The sequence below is a fragment of the Bombina bombina genome, chromosome 4 (genome assembly GCF_027579735.1).
Source record: "Bombina bombina isolate aBomBom1 chromosome 4, aBomBom1.pri, whole genome shotgun sequence".
Taxonomy (NCBI): domain Eukaryota; kingdom Metazoa; phylum Chordata; class Amphibia; order Anura; family Bombinatoridae; genus Bombina; species Bombina bombina.
Window position 1 is genome coordinate 156,069,139 of NC_069502.1, and position 22,105 is coordinate 156,091,243.

At 37.9% G+C, this 22,105-nt stretch overlaps 1 protein-coding gene across 3 annotated transcripts in view; it reads left to right on the top strand.

Moving 5' to 3' along the window:
- NBAS (NBAS subunit of NRZ tethering complex) overlaps window positions 1–22,105 on the top strand; it is a 1,903,611-nt gene that overhangs the window by 1,355,323 nt on the left and 526,183 nt on the right. For all 3 annotated transcript variants that reach the window (XM_053709663.1, XM_053709664.1, XM_053709665.1), the window contains 3 exons: window positions 4,777–4,887; window positions 17,392–17,642; window positions 19,118–19,452. In XM_053709663.1, coding sequence (XP_053565638.1) covers window positions 4,777–4,887; window positions 17,392–17,642; window positions 19,118–19,452 — 697 coding nt within the window. The remainder of the gene's footprint in view (window positions 1–4,776; window positions 4,888–17,391; window positions 17,643–19,117; window positions 19,453–22,105) is intronic.

The window sequence follows — 22,105 nt, forward strand, 5'->3', positions numbered from 1 at the left end:
CGGACCCGAAAATGTTCAGCTTAGTAGGGAAAAGTTCTTTAGAAAAGGTTATAAATTTGTTGAATAAACTTGGACTTTTTAAACAGAAGAAAGTCTCTGCCGGCTTAATTTATGATCTTTTATATATACTGTATATATGTATATCTGTGTGTTTGTATATATATATATATATATATATATATATAAAAATCATGTGTATGTAAATGATAAATTAAAAAAATGTCACCCCCCTAGAAAATTTGGTATATATGTATATTTACCATGTATGTATGTGATTTTTTCTCTAAAGTGCCTGTCCTTGTACATGTAACCCATAAAGTGGACTTATATTATATTTTTATATATATCTAAAATAAATGTGTGCCCCCCCCCCCCCCCCCCGTTTATCTGCTGGCTAACCAGTATTTTTTTGAAGGACAGCTGGCAACCCTACCAGTAATATAAGATAACATTTACTTTACTCTGCTCTGGGGTTTAATTAAAAACATCAAAGGCTATCTTAGTCATTTATCCTTATAGTTTTACTAAGAAAAAACAAAATAAAAGTTAATATATAATATAAAAGAAATTTTAAAAAAAAGTGAACACCAAGAAAGTTCAATACGGTTTGAATATCAGTGTTTTCAGACCATTAGCTCCTAATGTGTGCAATAGTTTATGTGGTGCTTTCATTCTTTATTTCCTTGGAAATAGCTTGGTTGTTATTTGAAGCAAATGTGTTTTCTCCTACACAATTTCTCTTAAGGCAAAATAGAAGCCATTTTCACAGGCACTTTTTTTGGAAGAGTATTGAAAGGCTTCAGCCTATTTAGGTTTCTGAGTTTGAAAGCTATCCATATTTTTCTGCCAGACAGCAGCAAGTGACAGCTTTAAAACTGCTGTTGCTAAAGGGCACACGACACATTGCTCTGCAATACTTTGTAAGCTTTTATGTGGGTGGAATGGGCTTCAGCTATTTTACTGAGAACAATACATGTTCATCTGTAACATTTACATTGCAGGACACATGTGGATGTCTGTAAACATATTGTTGTTTTTTATTATTATTAGTATTATTATTAATAATAATAGTGTATACACAAATGTATGTCTGAATAGAGGGAAACGTTAACAGAGGAGAGAGAGAAAGAAGAGTAATGAGAAAGAGAAGAAGAGAGAAAGGAAATAGGAAAGGGAGAATATGAGAGTGGAGAAAAAGTGAAGTGGGAAATTTAAAAAAGGAAACAGAAAGTAAAGAGAGATAAAGCCAATCAAATCTATGGTTAATTTTCTAAATTACCCTCAATTGCCCCCCAAAATTTTGTGGGGTTTTTGTTTTAATAAAAAAAAGCATTTTTATTTTTTTTAAATAACTGCATTAAGCTTTTATAAGGGATTAAAAGTGTCAGGCACTAAAACTGGATTTACATTGTGGTCTATGGGAACTGTGTTCTCAATAAATACAGTGTATATGTATATGCTTATATACATATAGATTTATGTGTTAATATGTGTGTATATATATATATTTAAATGTGCTGCACAACTTACTCCCTTCATTGCGCTTAGATTCTGTGCTGTATGATGGCATGAGAACGAGGCTCCCATTGGAGCCTATGGAAGCGCAAGGTCGCGTTCGCATTGCACCCAACTCGTAATACCAGCGCACATTTGCGTGCGCTGGTAATACAAAGTGGAGCGCAAATATCGATTCAGTGTAAACTATATTTTGCACTCCTTTTATAATCTGTCTGTAAATTCATCTGGGTGTACATTACAAGGATACATCCAAAGAAGGAACTGCACCACAACGACTGTAGTTCAAAGTTGTTTTATTTGGACATCAACAAAAACACAGCACAACGTTTTGGTCAAAAGACCTTAATCATGTGAGATAAAAACAAGGCCTAACAACCACACATATACCCAACTGGGGAGGAGACTATTACCTGTTACAGGTGTACATTAATCATTATTAGCAATCAGATGCAAACATTCAAAAATTCACAGCTCCATCTAGTGGTGAGTAAAGGCCATCACTTCTAATACTCTGAGACCTAGAAGAATACAAATAAATTATTTGTAACGCAATGCTAAGCATTTAATCCTATTTACATTATCACAAACATAAACATCTTTCCAGTATACTTCTATTATTTCATTTGCTTCCTTCTCTTGTTATACTTTTGCTGAAAGGTTTATCTAGGCAAACTCAGGAGCAACAGAGAACCTAGGTTCTACCTGTTGATTGGTGGCTGCATATATACTGTGTGTGTATATATATATATATATATATATATATATATATATATATATATATATATATATATATACCGATTGTGATTGGCTCACCCATGTGTTCAGTTAGAAACCATTAGTGTTTTGCTGCTCCTTCAACAAATTATACCAAGAGAATGAAACGATTTAGATAATAGAAGTAAATTAGAAAGTTGCTTAAAATTGTATTCTCTATCTGAATCATGAAATATATTTTTGGGGTTTTATGTCCCTTTAAGTCGAATGTTGAGTGTCAGTATGATACTGGCAGAGTGTGTGTATGTATATATATATATATATATATATATATATATATATATATATATATATATATATATATATATATATATATATATCCAGCAGAGAAATAACTAGAAACCACAGGGCCCAGGTGCTAGAATCTAAGAAAAGCCCCCCTGACCCCCCCAAAAAAGTTGAACTTGATACATATCTTTTTTTTTTAACATTTAACAAGGAAAAGTAAAAAAAAATGTGAATCAGATTACAAGTCTGCAAAAGGAGGTACCTTGTGCCCACAGTCTGTGAGATGGTCTGACCCCCTTATTACTGTATATAGTGAGTTAGTGACACAGTCTGTAATCTGCCGGTGAGATGGCCGGCATGACTCTACCCGCCCCAGTACTTTATAAAGTGACCACAGTAGTCTGTGACATGGTCCAGCCCTCCCGTACTGTATATAGTGGTACTGTATAGTGACACTGTTTACCCCCCCCCCATGCTGTAGTAACAAGGTCTGTAATTTCCTGGTTCCACAAACATACATACACACATGCATAAATACACACACATTCGCATACATACACACACATACATACACACACACATGCATAAATACACACACAGTCGCATACATACACACACACACATGCATAAATACACACACAGTCGCATACATACATACACACACATGTTATCATGACATTATTTCTTTTAAGTGTATTGGAATCTATTTGTTAACAAATGACCATTTAAAATCAGCCCTAGCATTTTTAGTGCTTGATTTATGCTGTATATGTTTTTTTCCCCAGAAAAGTAGCTATATATTGCAGAGTGTAAAAGAAGGGTTGGAGGAATGCACAGGATAGAATTTCTTATTGCGTAGTATGTTAACTTCACACAAACACTAGTATGTTTTTTTTATCATTCACTTGTGTTGTTGCACTACTTGTTCAGCATTTGAGATATATTACGTCCATCAACACTTAGTGTACACAATGTAAATATGAGAGTAAACAATGCCTGTAAATATTAAGCCGACTTTAGCTGAATGCTGCTATAAAATTAGCTTTTTCAAAAACAGGAAACAGATAAATATCCATATACAATAAGTACTGCAATATGGTCATAAAAATCCAAACACACACATCCTGGTTTACTGAAATTGCCGCTGATGTATAAGAAATATGCTTTTGCCTAGCTCATATTCAGACGTCTTGTAACTTTTTCCCTTCAGACTAGTAGCATTTATTCCCTTACTGTTCAGTGCTAAAGAGATAGGAAAGTCATAACTAAACCTGCATGATTCAGATAGAGCATCTTATTTTAAGACACTTTTAAATTCACTTGTATTTTCAAATGTGCTTCGTTCTCTTGGTATCCCTTTTTGAAAAAGAATAGGTGCATATCCTACACTAGTGGGAGCGTGCTGCTGATTGGTGCCTGCACAAATTTGTCTCTTGTGATTGGCTAGCTAGTTGTGTTCAGCTAGCTGCCAGTAATGTAAGGATAACAAGAGAATGCAGCATATTTGATAAAAGAAGTAAATTGGAAAGTTGTTTAAAATTGTATGTTCTATCCAAATTCTGGACAAAAGTTTTATATATATATATATATATATATATATATATATATATATATATATATATATATATATATATATATATATATATATATATATACACACACACACATTATTTATATTTTTTTATTTTATCAGTAAAAATAAAAATATATAAATCATGGAAATCCTGGCATTATTGTTAAATAGAATATATGTTTATCAGTTTTGACTTAGACCCTAAAGGGGTAGTGCAGGGGCAGAACTACCATTTGTGCAGCAGGTGCAGTGGCACCAGGGTCCAAGTGCTGGGGGGCCATAGCGACCAGTCTATACATAGAGGTGTGCAGAATGGGTACAATCCTAATGCAAGATAGGCTTTTATTAGTGCAGGTTGTAGGTCTATCTTATCTACACTGTACATTTATACTCAAAATCATTATGGAGATGCATATTATTACTATTGCTTACTACTTAGGTACCTTGAGGAGGGGGGGGTTAAAAAAAGGTTTTGCACCAGGGCCCTCTGTTGAGTCGGTCCGCTACTAGTGTAGTGTATACGGTATTGTGTATGTGAAGTTTCATGCAGTTTTTTTTTTTTTTGTAATATAATTTTTCTAAATACTAAACTGTGTTTTATGCTTTTTTCTTCACCCTTTATTAAGAAGTATATGATCTAAATACTGTTTTTTTTTAAATGTGTTTTGTTTTTTTCTGTCCAGGACACTTGAAGACAATGTGTACACAATTTCTCTTTCTTTGGCTCAACGATACCAAGTGCCACTTTGGGAAGTTTACATGATACACTTGGAATATTTATTCTCCGACAGTGGGTAAGTGTTCTTTTTTAGCATTACAGTTTGTTTAAATTTCCATTTTCATGGTGTTGCTGTTAACATGAATGTACTTTGTAGTTACAACGTACTTCACTAGAAATAAGCTTTTTTCGTGCATTGCGTAGTACACACATTACAATAAAAAAAAAAAAAATAAGGTTTGCGCTCTAGCGAAACCCTAAACAAATGACTAAGATTATTATGACCACATTTACTTATTCCCCCATAGACTTCAATAGAGATTAAAGAAGAAAAGATTTATAACTTGCACGCTAACCCTTCAGGAGTTATTACCCCCTTAACGACCAACCTGGGCTTCTCTCTGCCGCAATCTCGCTCAAAATAGCGAGATTGCGTTATTTCTGCATGCCCCACGAGTGGGGCACTGCAGAAATAGAATTGCAGAGTTGTCGATGCAGAGAGGGCCAAAGAAAAAAAACTGTTTTTTCTTTGGATGTCAGGCTATGTCATCTGCCTGAAGGAACTGACTGATCCATTTGATAAAGGTGCTGGTTGGCACCGAAATGTTATGGGACCGTTTTAACCTCTGAAATTCTACAATAAAAGCTAAGTTTTATTTTTATCCAGTGAGTGCTATCTTATTATGTGGCTTTGTATACTTTCGTGATATAGCACCCTGGTGGCTGCGTACTCAATATTTGAGAATTGGAGTGCAGGTCTTTATTTTATAATTCATATATATATATATATATATTTATATATATATATATATATATATATATATATATATATATATATATATATATATATATATATATATATATCATTCATTTTAGTGTGTCAAAGAATATAATATGCACATCGACTTTAGGTCCTTTTCATCTATTTTCTTTTTGTTTGACTATTAGTGAATTTTTTTTTCTGCATTGTTTATGCCATGTCATTTTTATTGTTCGCTTTTTTAACCCAAAGCTGTTTTCTTAATTTTCCTATAAAATCTCCTAAGGTTTATTTTCTAATAATTTATGGAAAGGAAAAGACCACAACAGAAACGCAATTAGTACTGTTTAATTTGCCTATAGCTGTTTTAATTTAACTGCACTTTCACCTTTTTTAATGCTAAGTGTGTATTTATCTTGCCACAGACTTTCAGTTCTACATTACAGTGTACGTTAACAGATATAAATCAATTCAGTTTTCTACAGCATAACATACATATTTTGGCCATTTCTTTAATTCATATTCACAATTATTTTATCTATACATGCAGTTGCATTATTCGTTGTATTATTGACGGCAGCAAAATTATTTCTTAACAGTTTCAACTTTTTTTATTTTTTATTTATAAAGCACTTTCCAATGTGTATAGATCCTCTTTATAAATTATCTTACTTAATCCCTTAAGGATGTAGCTTCAGATTGCTCAATGGTCCCTTTATTGGTCATTAAGGGGTTATAGGGACACTCAAGTCAAAATAAACTCTCATGATTCAGATAGAGCGTGCAGTTTTAAGACACTTATTGATTTACTTCCGTTATCAAATCTTTTTATATTCACACTTCCTAGGGAACAAGATCCTACTGAGCATGTACACAAGCTCACAGGGTATACGTATACTAGTCTGTGATTGGTTGTTGTCTGTCATATGATACAGACGGCCTGAAAATGGGAGAAAAAATAAATTTGTCAGAAATATTTTTAAAATAAGTGTTATTGCATTGTCTTTTTATTATGTACTTTTAAATTATGAAATTCTACTGCATGGAGTGGTCCTTTAATATGACCCCATGTTGTCTCTTTCAGTAAATGACTTGTGATGTATCTTCTTATGTGACAAAAGGAGCTGCATTGTGCATTAAGTTAGGTCCAATATAAATAGTTCCAAAATGTCAGAATGTATTTCTTCTGTTATGTGTGATCAGTCCACGGGTCATCATTACTTCTGGGATATAACTCCTCCCCAACAGGAAATGCAAGAGGATTCACCCAGCAGAGCTGCATATAGCTCCTCCCCTCTACGTCAGTCCCAGTCATTCTCTTGCACCCAACGACTAGATAGGATGTGTGAGAGGACTATGGTGATTATACTTAGTTTTTATGACTTCAATCAAAAGTTTGTTATTTTACAATAGCACCGGAGCGTGTTATTACTTCTCTGGCAGAGTTTGAGGAAGAATCTGCCAGAGTTTTTTACTATGATTTTAACCGGAGTAGTTAAGATCATATTGCTGTTCTCGGCCATCTGAGGGAGGTAAAAGCTTCAGATCAGGGGACAGCGGGCAGATGAATCTGCATTGAGGTATGTAGCAGTTTTTATTTTCTGAATGGAATTGATGAGAAAATCCTGCCATACCGTTATAATGACATGTATGTATACACTTCAGTATTCTGGGGATGGTATTTCACCGGAACTACTCTGTTAAAAGTCACTAATCCTTTTAATAAGTAATTATCATGTTAAACGTTTTTGCTGGAATGTAGAATCGTTTACATTGCTGAGGTACTGAGTGAATAAATATTTGGGCATTATTTTCCACTTGGCAGTTGTTTGCTTTTAATTGTGACAGTTTCGTTTCTCTTCACTGCTGTGAGGGAGGGGCCGTTTTTGGCGCTCTTTGCTACGCATCAAAAAATTCCAGTCAGTTACTCTTATATTTCCTGCATGATCCGGTTCATCTCTGACAGATCTCAGGGGTCTTCAAACTTCTTTGGAGGGAGGTAGATTCTCTCAGCAGAGCTGTGAGAATTTTATATTGACTGTGAATAAAAACGTTGCTCTGTAATTTTTATGTCAAATTTAATGATTGTTATTTTACTAATGGGAACAAACCTTTGCTAAAAGTTATGTTGTTTTAAAGTTTGATGCTATAACTGTTTTTCAGTTCATTATTTCAACTGTCATTTAATCGTTTAGTACCTCTTTGAGGCACAGTACGTTTTTGCTAAAAAAGATTATAACCAAGTTGCAAGTTTATTGCTAGTGTGTTAAACATGTCTGACTCAGAGGAAGATATCTGTGTCATTTGTTCCAATGCCAAGGTGGAGCCCAATAGAAATTTATGTACTAACTGTATTGATGCTACTTTAAATAAAAGTCAATCTGTACAATGTGAACAAATTTCACCAAACAGCGAGGGGAGAGTTATGCCGACTAACTCGCCTCACGCGGCAGTACCTGCATCTCCCGCCCGGGAGGTGCGTGATATTATGGCGCCTAGTACATCTGGGCGGCCATTACAGATAACGTTACAAGATATGGCTACTGTTATGACTGAAGTTTTGTCTAAATTACCAGAACTAAGAGGCAAGCGTGATCACTCTGGGGTGAGAACAGAGTGCGCTGATAATACTAGGGCCATGTCTGATACTGCGTCACAGCTTGCAGAGCATGAGGACGGAGAGCTTCATTCTGTGGGTGACGGTTCTGATCCAAACAGATTGGATTCAGATATTTCAAATTTTAAATTTAAATTGGAGAACCTCCGTGTATTACTAGGGGAGGTCTTAGCAGCTCTCAATGATTGTAACACCGTTGCAATACCAGAGAAACTGTGTAGGTTGGATAAATACTTTGCGGTACCGGCGAGTACTGACGTTTTTCCTATACCTAAGAGACTAACTGAAATTGTTACTAAGGAGTGGGATAGACCCGGTGTGCCGTTCTCACCCCCTCCGATATTTAGAAAAATGTTTCCAATAGACGCCACCACACGGGACTTATGGCAAACGGTCCCTAAGGTGGAGGGAGCAGTTTCTACTTTAGCTAAGCGTACCACTATCCCGGTGGAGGATAGCTGTGCTTTTTCAGATCCAATGGATAAAAAATTAGAGGGTTACCTTAAGAAAATGTTTGTTCAACAAGGTTTTATATTGCAACCCCTTGCATGTATCGCGCCGATTACGGCTGCGGCAGCATTTTGGATTGAGTCTCTGGAAGAGAACCTTAGTTCATCTACGCTAGACGACATTACGGACAGGCTTAGAGTCCTTAAACTAGCTAATTCATTCATTTCGGAGGCCGTAGTACATTTAACCAAACTTACGGCTAAGAACTCAGGATTCGCCATACAGGCACGTAGGGCGCTGTGGCTAAAATCCTGGTCAGCTGATGTTACTTCTAAGTCCAAATTACTTAATATACCTTTCAAGGGGCAGTCTTTATTTGGGCCCGGTTTGAAAGAAATTATCGCTGACATTACAGGAGGTAAGGGCCACGCCCTACCTCAAGACAAAGCCAAAGCTAAGGCTAGACAGTCTAATTTTCGTCCCTTTCGGAATTTCAAAACAGGAGCAGCATCAACCTCCACTGCACCAAAACAGGAAGGAGCTGTTGCTCGTTACAGGCAAGGCTGGAAGCCTAACCAGTCCTGGAACAAGAGCAAGCAGGCCAGGAAACCTGCTGTTGCCCCAAAGACAGCATGAACCGAGAGCCCCCGATCCGGGACCGGATCTAGTGGGGGGCAGACTTTCTCTCTTCGCCCAGGCCTGGGCAAGAGATGTTCAGGATCCCTGGGCACTAGAGATCATATCTCAGGGATACCTTCTAGACTTCAAATTATCTCCCCCAAGAGGGAGATTTCATCTGTCAAGGTTGTCAACAAACCAGATAAAGAAAGAAGCGTTTCTACGCTGTGTACAAGATCTGTTATTAATGGGAGTGATCCATCCGGTTCCGCGGTCGGAACAAGGACAAGGGTTCTACTCAAACCTGTTTGTGGTTCCCAAAAAAGAGGGAACTTTCAGGCCAATCTTAGATTTAAAGATTCTAAACAAATTCCTAAGAGTTCCATCGTTCAAAATGGAAACTATTCGGACAATCTTACCCATGATCCAAAAGGGTCAGTACATGACCACAGTGGATTTAAAAGATGCTTACCTTCACATACCGATCCACAAAGATCATCACCGGTATCTAAGGTTTGCCTTCTTAGACAGGCACTACCAGTTTGTAGCTCTTCCATTCGGATTGGCTACGGCTCCAAGAATCTTCACAAAGGTTCTGGGTGCCCTTCTGGCGGTACTAAGACCGCGAGGGATTTCGGTAGCTCCGTACCTAGACGACATTCTAATACAAGCTTCAAGCTTTCAAACTGCCAAGTCTCATACAGAGTTAGTTCTGGCATTTCTAAGGTCGCATGGATGGAAAGTGAACGAAAAGAAGAGTTCTCTTTTTCCTCTCACAAGAGTTCCATTCTTGGGGACTCTTATAGATTCTGTAGAAATGAAGATTTACCTGACAGAAGACAGGTTAACAAAGCTTCAAAATGCATGCCGTGTCCTTCATTCCATTCAACACCCGTCAGTAGCTCAATGCATGGAGGTGATCGGCTTAATGGTAGCGGCAATGGACATAGTACCTTTCGCACGCCTACACCTCAGACCGCTGCAATTGTGCATGCTAAGTCAGTGGAATGGGGATTACTCAGATTTGTCCCCTACTCTGAATCTGAATCAAGAGACCAGAAATTCTCTTCTATGGTGGCTTTATCGGCCACACCTGTCCAGGGGGATGCCATTCAGCAGGCCAGACTGGACAATTGTAACAACAGACGCCAGCCTACTAGGTTGGGGCGCTGTCTGGAATTCTCTGAAGGCTCAGGGACTATGGAATCAGGAGGAGAGTCTCCTTCCAATAAACATTCTGGAATTGAGAGCAGTTCTCAATGCCCTTCTGGCTTGGCCCCAATTAACAACTCGGGGGTTCATCAGGTTTCAGTCGGACAACATCACGACTGTAGCTTACATCAACCATCAGGGAGGGACAAGAAGCTCCCTAGCAATGATGGAAGTATCAAGGATAATTCGCTGGGCAGAGTCTCACTCTTGCCACCTGTCAGCAATCCACATCCCGGGAGTGGAGAACTGGGAGGCGGATTTCTTGAGTCGCCAGACTTTTCATCCGGGGGAGTGGGAACTTCATCCGGAGGTCTTTGCCCAAATACTTCGACGTTGGGGCAAACCAGAGATAGATCTCATGGCGTCTCGCCAGAACGCCAAACTTCCTCGCTACGGGTCCAGATCCAGGGATCCGGGAGCGGTTCTGATAGATGCTTTGACAGCACCTTGGAACTTCGGGATGGCTTATGTGTTTCCGCCCTTCCCGCTGCTTCCTCGATTGATTGCCAAAATCAAACAGGAGAGAGCATCAGTGATTCTAATAGCGCCTGCATGGCCACGCAGGACTTGGTATGCAGATCTAGTGGACATGTCATCCTGTCCGCCTTGGTCTCTACCTCTAAGACAGGACCTTCTGATACAGGGTCCATTCAAACATCAAAATCTAACTTCTCTGAAGCTGACTGCTTGGAAATTGAACGCTTGATTTTATCAAAACGTGGTTTTTCTGAGTCGGTTATTGATACCCTGATACAGGCTAGGAAGCCTGTTACCAGAAGGATTTACCATAAAATATGGCGTAAATACCTATACTGGTGCGAATCCAAAGGTTACTCCTGGAGTAAGGTTAGGATCGCTAGGATATTGTCTTTTCTACAAGAAGGTTTAGAAAAGGGTTTATCAGCTAGTTCATTAAAGGGACAGATTTCAGCTCTGTCCATCTTGTTACACAGGCGTCTGTCAGAAAATCCAGACGTCCAGGCCTTTTGTCAGGCTTTAGCTAGGATCAAGCCTGTGTTCAAAGCTGTTGCTCCGCCATGGAGTTTAAACTTAGTTCTTAACGTTTTACAGGGTGTTCCGTTTGAACCCCTTCATTCCATTGATATAAAATTGTTATCTTGGAAAGTTCTGTTTTTAATGGCTATTTCCTCGGCTCGAAGAGTCTCTGAGTTATCAGCCTTACATTGTGATTCTCCTTATCTGATTTTTCACTCAGACAAGGTAGTTCTGCGTACTAAACCTGGGTTCTTACCTAAGGTAGTCACTAACAGGAACATCAATCAAGAGATTGTTGTTCCATCCTTGTGTCCAAATCCTTCTTCAAAGAAGGAACGTCTTCTACACAATCTGGATGTAGTTCGTGCCCTCAAGTTCTACTTGCAGGCAACTAAAGATTTTCGCCAAACTTCTTCCCTGTTTGTCGTTTATTCTGGACAGAGGAGAGGTCAAAAAGCTTCTGCTACCTCTCTCTCTTTTTGGCTTCGTAGCATAATACGTTTAGCCTATGAGACTGCTGGACAGCAGCCTCCTGAAAGAATTACAGCTCACTCCACTAGAGCTGTGGCTTCCACTTGGGCCTTTAAGAATGAGGCCTCTGTTGAACAGATTTGCAAGGCTGCAACTTGGTCTTCGCTTCATACTTTTTCCAAATTTTACAAATTTGACACTTTTGCTTCTTCGGAGGCTATTTTTGGGAGAAAGGTTCTTCAGGCAGTGGTTCCTTCTGTATAATGAGCCTGCCTATCCCTCCCGTCATCCGTGTACTTTTGCTTTGGTATTGGTATCCCAGAAGTAATGATGACCCGTGGACTGATCACACATAACAGAAGAAAACATAATTTATGCTTACCTGATAAATTCCTTTCTTCTGTTGTGTGATCAGTCCACGGCCCGCCCTGTTTTAAGGCAGGTAAATATCTTTTAAATCATACTCCAGTCACCACTTCACCCTTGGTTACTCCTTTCTCGTTGATTCTTGGTCGAATGACTGGGACTGACGTAGAGGGGAGGAGCTATATGCAGCTCTGCTGGGTGAATCCTCTTGCATTTCCTGTTGGGGAGGAGTTATATCCCAGAAGTAATGATGACCCGTGGACTGATCACACAACAGAAGAAAGGAATTTATCAGGTAAGCATAAATTATGTTTTTTCATTGCCAGAATATGTTTCTTTATTACTGACATAATTGTAAATTATGTTAATCTATTTATTGATCCCTCACTGTACAACTAAGGCACACTTCATTATTGCTTAGCTAATTACTGGTAATGTAATCTACCCTAGAGGAATTAAAGAACCATATTTCAGGCTTCTGCAGAAATTATTAATGTGATTCTATTCTATAAGTAGAATGTAACTATACAAGCACTGTTCATTTTAATGTATTTCTTTAAAAATGATGAATATTTAAAGATATGATTCTAATTGAGAATAAAAATAGAATATTGATCTTAACGTTGGTTATCAGACCATAATAGATATATGTTTCAGCATTTGATACTCCTTTGCACTGCAAGATATTGATTGTCTGTTCGGACAAGATAATTTTGCTGAACTGCTTATGGATAACGATTTTATTAATCACAGGCTACACCTAACAAAATAATCCCATCTGTAATAGATATTTACTCATTATAAAAAAAGTGATACGTGTTATTGGATTCATCTGACATCCCTGTTTATATTAATTGCATTTTATTTATTATCTTTTTTCCTTCCAGGTAGAGTCCACAACTTAATTCCTTACTGTTGGGAAATACAACACCTGGCCACCAGGAGAAGGCAAAGACACCCCAGCCACAGGTTTAAATATCCCTCCCACTTCCCCTATCCCCCAGTCATTATTTGCCTTTCGTCACTATAGGACTGGACAACATGTCGAGAGACTTGCTTTCTTGGTGGCTCTGTCCAGATCATCTGCCCCAAGGCACGTGCTTCTTGAAACCATCCTGGGAGATTGTGACTACGGACGCAAGCCTTTCCGGTGGGGAGCTGTTTGGGGTGCCAAGACGGTACAAGTCTTTGTACTCAGGAGGAGTCCTCCCTTCCGATCAATATTTTTGAACTATGGGCAATCTTCAATGCCTTGAAGGCTTGGCCCCTTCTGGGTTCGTCCCAGTTTATCAGATTCCAATCAGACAATATAACCTTGGTTGCCTACATCAACCATCAGGGGGGGGAACGAGAAGTTCCTTGACGATGAGAGAAGTATCTCAGATACTAAAGTTGGCGGAGACTCACGGATGTTCGTTGTCAGCGATCCACATTCCAGGTGTGGACAACTGGGAAGCGGACTTCCTCAGCAGGCAATCCTTTCACCCAGGGGAATGGTCTCTCCACCCAGAGGTGTTTGCAGAGATATGCAGCGAGTGGGGGACACCGGAGATATATCTCATTGCATCCCGCCTCAATACCAAACTACCCAGGTACGGGTCGAGATCGAGGGATCCACAGGCGGAATTGATGGATGCCCTATCAGTACCTTGGAGGTTCAGACTCATATATCTTTTTCCTCCTTTACCGCTTCTCCCTCGTGTGGTGGGTCGCATCAAGCAGGAGCGAGCATCAGTGATTCTTATTGCTCCGTCGTGGCCGCAAAGGAGGTTGTTTGCGGATATGGTGGGGATGTCCTCATCTCAGTAGAGATTACCTTGTCGCAGAGATCTGCTGATACATGGTCCCTTCGTTCATCAAAATCTTTTCCTGGCATAAGGTTAAGGTTGCCAGAATGTTATGTTTTTTCCAGGATGGACTGGAGAAGGGTTTATCTGCTAGTTCTCTGAAGGGACAAATATCGACCCTGTCGGTATTACTGCACAAAAGATTGGATGAGCATCCGGATGTGCAGTCCTTTGTTAAGGCTCACTCTTTTTCTTGGTGTTTTGCAGCAGGCTCCGTTTGAGCCTATGCATACAGTTGACATTAAATTGTTATCTTGGAAGGTTCTTTTTTTTGTTGGCTATTGCCTCTGGACGCAGAGTTTCTGAGATTTCTGCTTTTGCAATGTGACCCCCTTATCTGTTTTTTTTTTCATGCTGATAAGGCGGTTTTTACGTACTAAATTAGGGTTCCTCCGTAAGGTGGTGTCGAATCGTAACATTATTCAAGAGATTGTTGTTACTTCCTTGTGTCCTAATCCTTCTTCAGCGAAGGAATGTTTACTTCACAATCTAGATGTGGTTTGTGCCTTGAAGTTCTATCTTCAGGCTACTAAGGATTTCAGACAATCTTCTTCTTTGTTTGTCATCTATACGGAGAAGCGTAAGGGGCAGAAGGCTACTATGACTTCTCTATCTTTCTTGTTGAGGAGTGTCATCCGCTTAGCTTATGAGACAGCGGGACGGCAGCCTCCTGAGAGGATTATGGCTCATTCCACTAGAGCAGTGGCTTACTCCTGGGCTTTTAAGAACGAAGCCTCAATGGATCAGATTTGTAAGTGACTACCTGGTCCTCCTTACACTCTTTTTCTAAATTTTACAAGTTTGATGTGATAAAGCAGCTTTCGGGAAAAAAGTTTTGCAGGCTGTGGTGCCCTCAGAACAGAGTCCGCCTCTTTTTCATTTAGTTTCCTCTGGAGTTTGGGTATAGTTTTCCCAACAGTAAGGAATAAAGTCGTGGATTCTCCCTGCCTTATGGAAGGAAAACATAATTTATGCATACCAGATAAATTCCTTTCCTTCTTGGCAGGGAGAGTCCATGACCCTGCCCGTAATTTATGTTTTTGATGGGCGGCTCCCTATTTGTATTATTTCTTCTGGCACCTTTTATACCCTGATGTTTCTCCTACTTTTCCTTGTTCCCTCGGTAGAATGACTGGGGATAGGGGAAGTGGGAGGGATATTTAAGCCTTTGGCTGGGGTGTCTTTGCCTCCTCCTAGTGGCCAGGTGTTATATTTTCCAACAGTAAGGAATGAAGTCGTGGACTCTCCCTGCCAGGAAGGAAAGGAATTGATCTGGTAAGCATAAATTATGTTTTTATCTGTGAAAATCTGTTTATTATCCAGTAGTGCAACTTTTTTGTTTTGCCATCTTAATCTTATACATACAGTATGCAGTAAGGAGAATGTGTTTTTTTTTTCTCTCCAAATTAAGAAATTAATAGTTGGTGTATAAGATCTTTTTTTCCCCTTTAGCTTCAATTTATTGCCACATTGAAATTGTGATTTGACACCAGAGTTAGGGTATACATAAAATGTTGCACACCTCACAAGCATTTGGGCAGTATCAAAAGTATTTTTTATAGTTTTATCTCTGCACCCCAGCACACTGTATTTTAAATTAAGAAATGGCTAGCAAGACAAATTGAGTTTATCAACTTTAATAAGAGGGAATGTACAGTACTCTTATACTAGGCCCCCATTTATAAGGCCTTTAACTGTCATTCCACCTCACTCTTAGCTCTAGATTTTCCAAACACTTCAACAATAAAATGGACTCCATTAGAAAATAAATAATCTCTAAACACACTTGCAAACTTCCAAGACCCCTGCCCCCCAAATCTCTGTAACGGTTGACAGTAACATCATCACCTTTACCCCTGTTGTGGTCACATATGAATCAGGTCTTTAATTCACGCCTCACATCCAGCCCATGGATAATTCCTGCCCCTTCCTCCTTAATCCTCTCACAAGCTGCTGTCTGTCTCCTTAACAGTCCGTAATGAAAGGCTTTTCCATGCTGACCTTACTTGCAATTTGCTCCTCATCTAGTTCACCTCTCTACCAATCCCCTCACTGGTGTCCTATAGCCTCCAGAATATAAAATGTAAAATCCTTACCCTAACATTCAAGACCTTTAATAATACTCCATCCTCCTATATCTGTAGATATTCTCCCACCCATCCCATTTGTTCTGTCTATGCTCTACTTCACTCCTCTGTTACCACCTTACATTTCCTTCTACAGTACTTCTCCAGATGTGCTCCAGTCTTATGGAACTTACAGTCTTGCTCCACAGGACTCATCACTATCTTTCAATGTTTCAGGTATCCCTTGAAAAACTATACTCTTCAGAGATGCATACAATTTACAGTAATGTTTCTTACCCCAGTTTATCTTTATCCATTATTAGTTCCCCTTGTACCCCCTTAGTATATCATTTTACCCAAACAATTGCCCTATAATACACCAGGTAGCAACTAACAGGCAGGGCCCACCACCCATTGATCTGGTCTTTTATTGCCTCTTATTAATGTTGCCATTGTATTTTGAAACTGTGTTTATATCTTTGAAAAATCTGTTTGCACTCTGTTATTAAATGCTGATAATAATAATAATAATATCTTCACCACAGATGGCAATCGGTTACGTTGGCCAAGGTCTGGACACATCACAGACCGATGGTCTTATTAACATGTTTACTGTTATTGTTTTACATTCCCAATATACAAATTGTATTTATTATTTAATCAGTAGTTCTCCACTCCACTCAAATGTGCCATTTCTCACACACCAACTAATACATGCATCTAATGTCTATTAATAAATATTTACTTTTTTCATTACGTCAAATATTCTTAAGTAATATTATTAATAAAAGGCATGGGTCTATATTCACATATAACCCTTTCTTATGAAAAGTTGAGATTTGTGTCAGAAACAAATAGTGTAATAAGTCCCTGTGTGTTTCCTTTGTGATTTGTATTCGAGAAACTGATTTTGATCTGCTTGTTAAAACAAATGGTTTTGTGTCTGTATTCTTTGTGCACATGAGTGAATTCTCGCAGTGCATGGAAGGTATAGCAGGCTTATGAGGGGTTTTCATCTTCCTGAAACAAAATATTATTATGCTAGGAAATTGTATAAATAAATAAGGGATTTGTATTGCCTCCTAAATTCTCTTGTATTGCTTTGTACTATCAGTAGGGCATTTTTATGGTATAAGCCTATGTTGAATACCAATATTTGTCTTTGTTTTATCTGCAGGTTATCTACAGAAGAAATAGAAGGAAGGGCACAGAATCTTGGCCTGTTTGATACTTTAAAATCCAACCCTGCATCTTTTTATGAACACATGACTAAGTATGTCTATCCTACCATTGAAGGCAAGGATCTCCAAAGGCTGATGTACTATTACACTCTCCTTGAGAACTGTGGCTGCTCTCAGTTTGTGAAACGTGTCATCAAACCTGATTCACATATAAAGCTATTGAAGAAGCTAAAGACAGTAGCACCAGGTATAGCGTCCTATTTATCCTTTGACTAATTAAAAGGACAGGTACACAGATCAATGCACCATTCTTTCCAAGGTCACATTGCGGTGTGATTGCTCTCACTATTATTAAGCTACAAATGTATTACTTAGTTCATTCATTGACCTTGAAAATCCTTCTAATATTTCTAATTTTGCAGTAGAAAACATGACCTCTTCAGTCAATAACATGATTTGCAGTATATTACTCTCTTCTAGCAACTAGAGTGCTGACCTTGGCTTTGAATACAATTTCTACATATAATAATATCCATTTTTAAATGTGCGAAGAGCATTTTATCCATATAGATAATGGACATGAATTTGATTAGATTTATGTTATGTTGCATCAAAGAAAACATGTTCAGCTATATTTTTTTTTATTCCGCCCTATATTTAGTTCATTTTGTCTAGCTATATTTGTATTTATCTATTATTCTTATATTTAACATTAGTGTTATGTTAATGTTCATGTTTAAAAGAAAGCAAAAGGATGCTAGTGCTACATTATATCAAGGAAGACACAGTATAGAAAACAAGAAAGACAAAGAGCTCTACAACGGAAAAGGCAAACTGGGTCCACATGATGGGCGAGAGACAAAGTAGAAGGGTTTAATTAATCAACCGGGAAAAGGGAGATATGCACATAGACTGCCATATCATTCCTTCAGAATGCCCATGCTAAGGAAACCACAAGTTTTTAAAAGGAATTGGTGGTGAGGCAACAACCTTTAATCTTTACATGTGAATAATTTAAAAGTAGTATCCCAGTCCATTTAAAAAAAATATATATATATATATATATATATATATACATACAGTATATAAAATATTCAGTTTACAATAGTAAGTACTCTGTGAATAGCTACCCTTCAGCCAATCAGCTTTTCTTTACTGTGATCTCTTGAGATTTCACTAAAATCTTGCGAGATTTTATAGTAAACTTCCTTAAATTGAGGTGAGAAATAACATGACTGTGCCAGATGAACACTCCTTTGCAAGTCCCTGGACTAGCATACTGATTGGCTGCTTAAAGTCCCTTTACAGGGGGATGTGGCTGCTGAGGACATTTTGAGGTAAAATACCTTTTACATAAATATGCTGAGGTGATATTTTATGTTTACAGATATGCTGCATTACTTTCAAGTTATTCAGAATTTGGGTATCATTTCCCTTTAACAGTATTAACACAATGGTGTGAAATGGCTTGACACTGAAGGGGTTAAACAGCAGATGGAAACACATTTTTTTATTTAAGCAAAAAAGAATGACATCTAGACATAAAAATCTGGTGGCAGTCATGATGGCATCAGAGCATCAAAACGTAGAAGAAGAGGGTGTAGTTACATTTGTGTCCATACATGTTTTTAATTGAATGCTACTAGAAGAATAACTAAAAAAATAAAAATTGCTGGTGAGTGAATATTCACATTTAATTTTTCATTGTTTATGTTTTTCTAGGTATTGATTACAAAAAACTAACAGAAGCCACAGTGAGTCCAATGACGTCTTTGGAACTAGTCCTTACTAGTCAGAATGTGCTGGCTATTTCCAAGCTTGCAACAAGAATCCCAGACTTAGATGGATCCATGTTGACCTCCAGTGTGGTGCATGCACTGTGGCTGAAGAAGCTCTTCTGGAACGGTGATCCTCATCTCCTTAAAAAGGCTCCTCAGAGTGGCCCAGAATGGTTACAGGCGTACGATATTTGTAGAAAGTACCTTGAGAGACTGAACCCTTGTGATTTAATTGCATTCGCTGATGACATTACATTTTCCTCTAATGCTGTTAATAAGGTAATGTATAACTAAAAACAGTGTATCTATCTGTTGCTGGATTATTTTACTAAATCCAACGTCATTTATAAGAAAAATATCTATTGCAAAATAAAAGGGATGAGTGTAGCTAAATTGAGGTACCAGATCACCGCTTGGCAGAAATATCAATTCCAAATTAACTGATTATTATTATTATTAGTAGAGCGCCAACTGATGCACCAGCCTTGCTCATCCAAAGGAAAAAAAAAAGTTTTCATAAAATTGACAAACATATAATATGTACATTAACAAATATATTGTTGGGAGAATGTATATATAGCTTTATTTTAAAAACTTTGGTAAAAATAATAAATATATATATATTAAAATTTGCATTATGAGAATGACTAAAATTACCAAATGGTGAGTGTCACTGTATTAATACAATATTTGTATAAACAAGTGATTCCTTGTGATTCACTGTATATTTAAAGGGACACTAAAGTCAAATTAACATTTCATTATTCAGTTAGAAAATGCAGTTTTAATCTACTTTACCATTTATTTCTATTATCAAAATGCGCACTATCCTTTTATATTCACGCTTGCTGAGGCACCAGCTTCTACTGAGTATGTGCAAGAGTGCACAGTATATACCTAAATGTGTTTTGTGATTGGCTGATGCATGCCACATGATACAGGGAAAATGTAAATGTGTCCTAAAAAAAATCTATTTTAAATTCAAAGTTTTATTGCATTGTCTTTTTTTATGATGCAGTTGTTGATTGTCATTAATGCTGTATTTAATGATAATTTAATACATTATCATAACTTTACATTATTAATAATAATAATAATAATAAATTACTAGTCAGTTTAAAACTATGATTTTCAGGTTAATATGTTTTACTTATAGTTTCACAAAGGGTTGCAAGTTTCCTATCAGAGCAAAAACTGGTGATGTGTGAATGTATATGTATAATTTTTGTGTGTGTATAGATACACACAGCATCAGCCCAGCCCACAGAAAATGCACAACTGTGAACATATCTATCATGACTTCACCCACTGAGCACACACAAATCTGCCTGCAGGTATCCATAGCTAAAACCTTCCATCCGGGGTGGTATCCCTGAACTTTTGGGAGGTATGAGAGAAGTTGGGAGGGGTTTCAGGCTTGCTGTCTAATATATGACTGGAATGCCAGCCAATCAGAGAGACAGTTCTGTTGGGAAGGAGGTGTCTGTGAATGATAATGATTTCTTAAAGGGACACTGAACCCAAATTTTTTCTTTTGTGATTCAGATAGAACATGACATTTTAAGCAACTTTCTACTCCTTTTATCACATTTTCTTTATTCTCTTGGTATCTTTATTTGAAATGCAATAATGTAAGTTTAGATGCCGGCCCATTTTTGGTATACAACCTGGGTTGTCCTTGCTGATTGGTGGATAACTATTCATTCAAAAGTGGTGTCCAGATTTCTGAACCAAAAAAAAGCTCATATGCCTTCTTTTTCAAATAAAGATAGCAAGAGAACAATGAAAAATTGATAATAGGAGGAAATTAGAAAGTCTCTTAAAATTGCATGCTCTATCTGAATCACGAAAGAAAACATTTGGGTTCAGTGTCCCTTTAAACTATGTGTGCATTTTTTTTTTTATATGCACTTTAACAGACAGCTGTCCTGGAATGTTTAGTTAAGTACCAGACAGTCTGCAGTAGTTGGGGGAACATCCTGCCTTACTTGCTTAACAACTTGACAGACGTCATATATTAAGATTTTCACCGAAAATTGTTATTGCCTCTTTGCTTGTGTAGCAGTTCATAAAATACAGTTTTGTAATTTGTATGTTAGCCAATGACGAGCTATAATAGAATTTCTGAATTACAAATATCCATCTGTTCACTCAATATCCAATCAGTATATTGTCCTATGATTGATTATCATTATGTTAGATGTGTTTTACAAGAAAATAGGACTATTGCTTGAAATCCATTAGTTTGTCAATTCAAAGTGTTTACAAACATTGCAGCTTACAAAATGTTTAAAGTAATCACCTTTCAAGACTCTCTGTTAATATGCAGTCATTCAGGATTGTGTTGTGCAGTGTTTGGTATTCTAGGCTGTGTGTCAAAATGTAGAAAATAGAAACATAGCTACACAGGTCTGATTATAAACATAGGCCCAGATTACGAGTTTTGCGTTAGAGACTATGCGGTGCTAACAAGCTGTTTTCCCTCACCGCTCACTTATCTACAGCGCTGGTATTACGGGTTTTCAGAAACCCGTCGTTAAAAGACAAGAAGTGAGCGTTGAGCAAAATTTTGCCTATTACCACACTCCAGTATCGTCGTTGCTTAAGTCAGCGGTTCTCCCCATAGGCATCAACGGGGAGCGCCGTCTGAGAAAAAGTCTAACAAATGCAAAAAAGCAGCGTAAAACTCCTTAACGCAGCCCCATTGATTCTTATGGGGAAATTAAATTTATGTTTACACCTAACACCCAAACATGAACCCCAAGTCTAAACACCCCTAATCTTACATTTATTAACCCTAATCTGCCGCCCCCGACATCGCCGACACCTTCATTATATTTATTAACCCCTAATTTGCCACTCCGGGCACCGCCGCCACCTACATTATATGTATTAACCCCTAATCTGCTGCCCCCAACATCGCCGACACCTA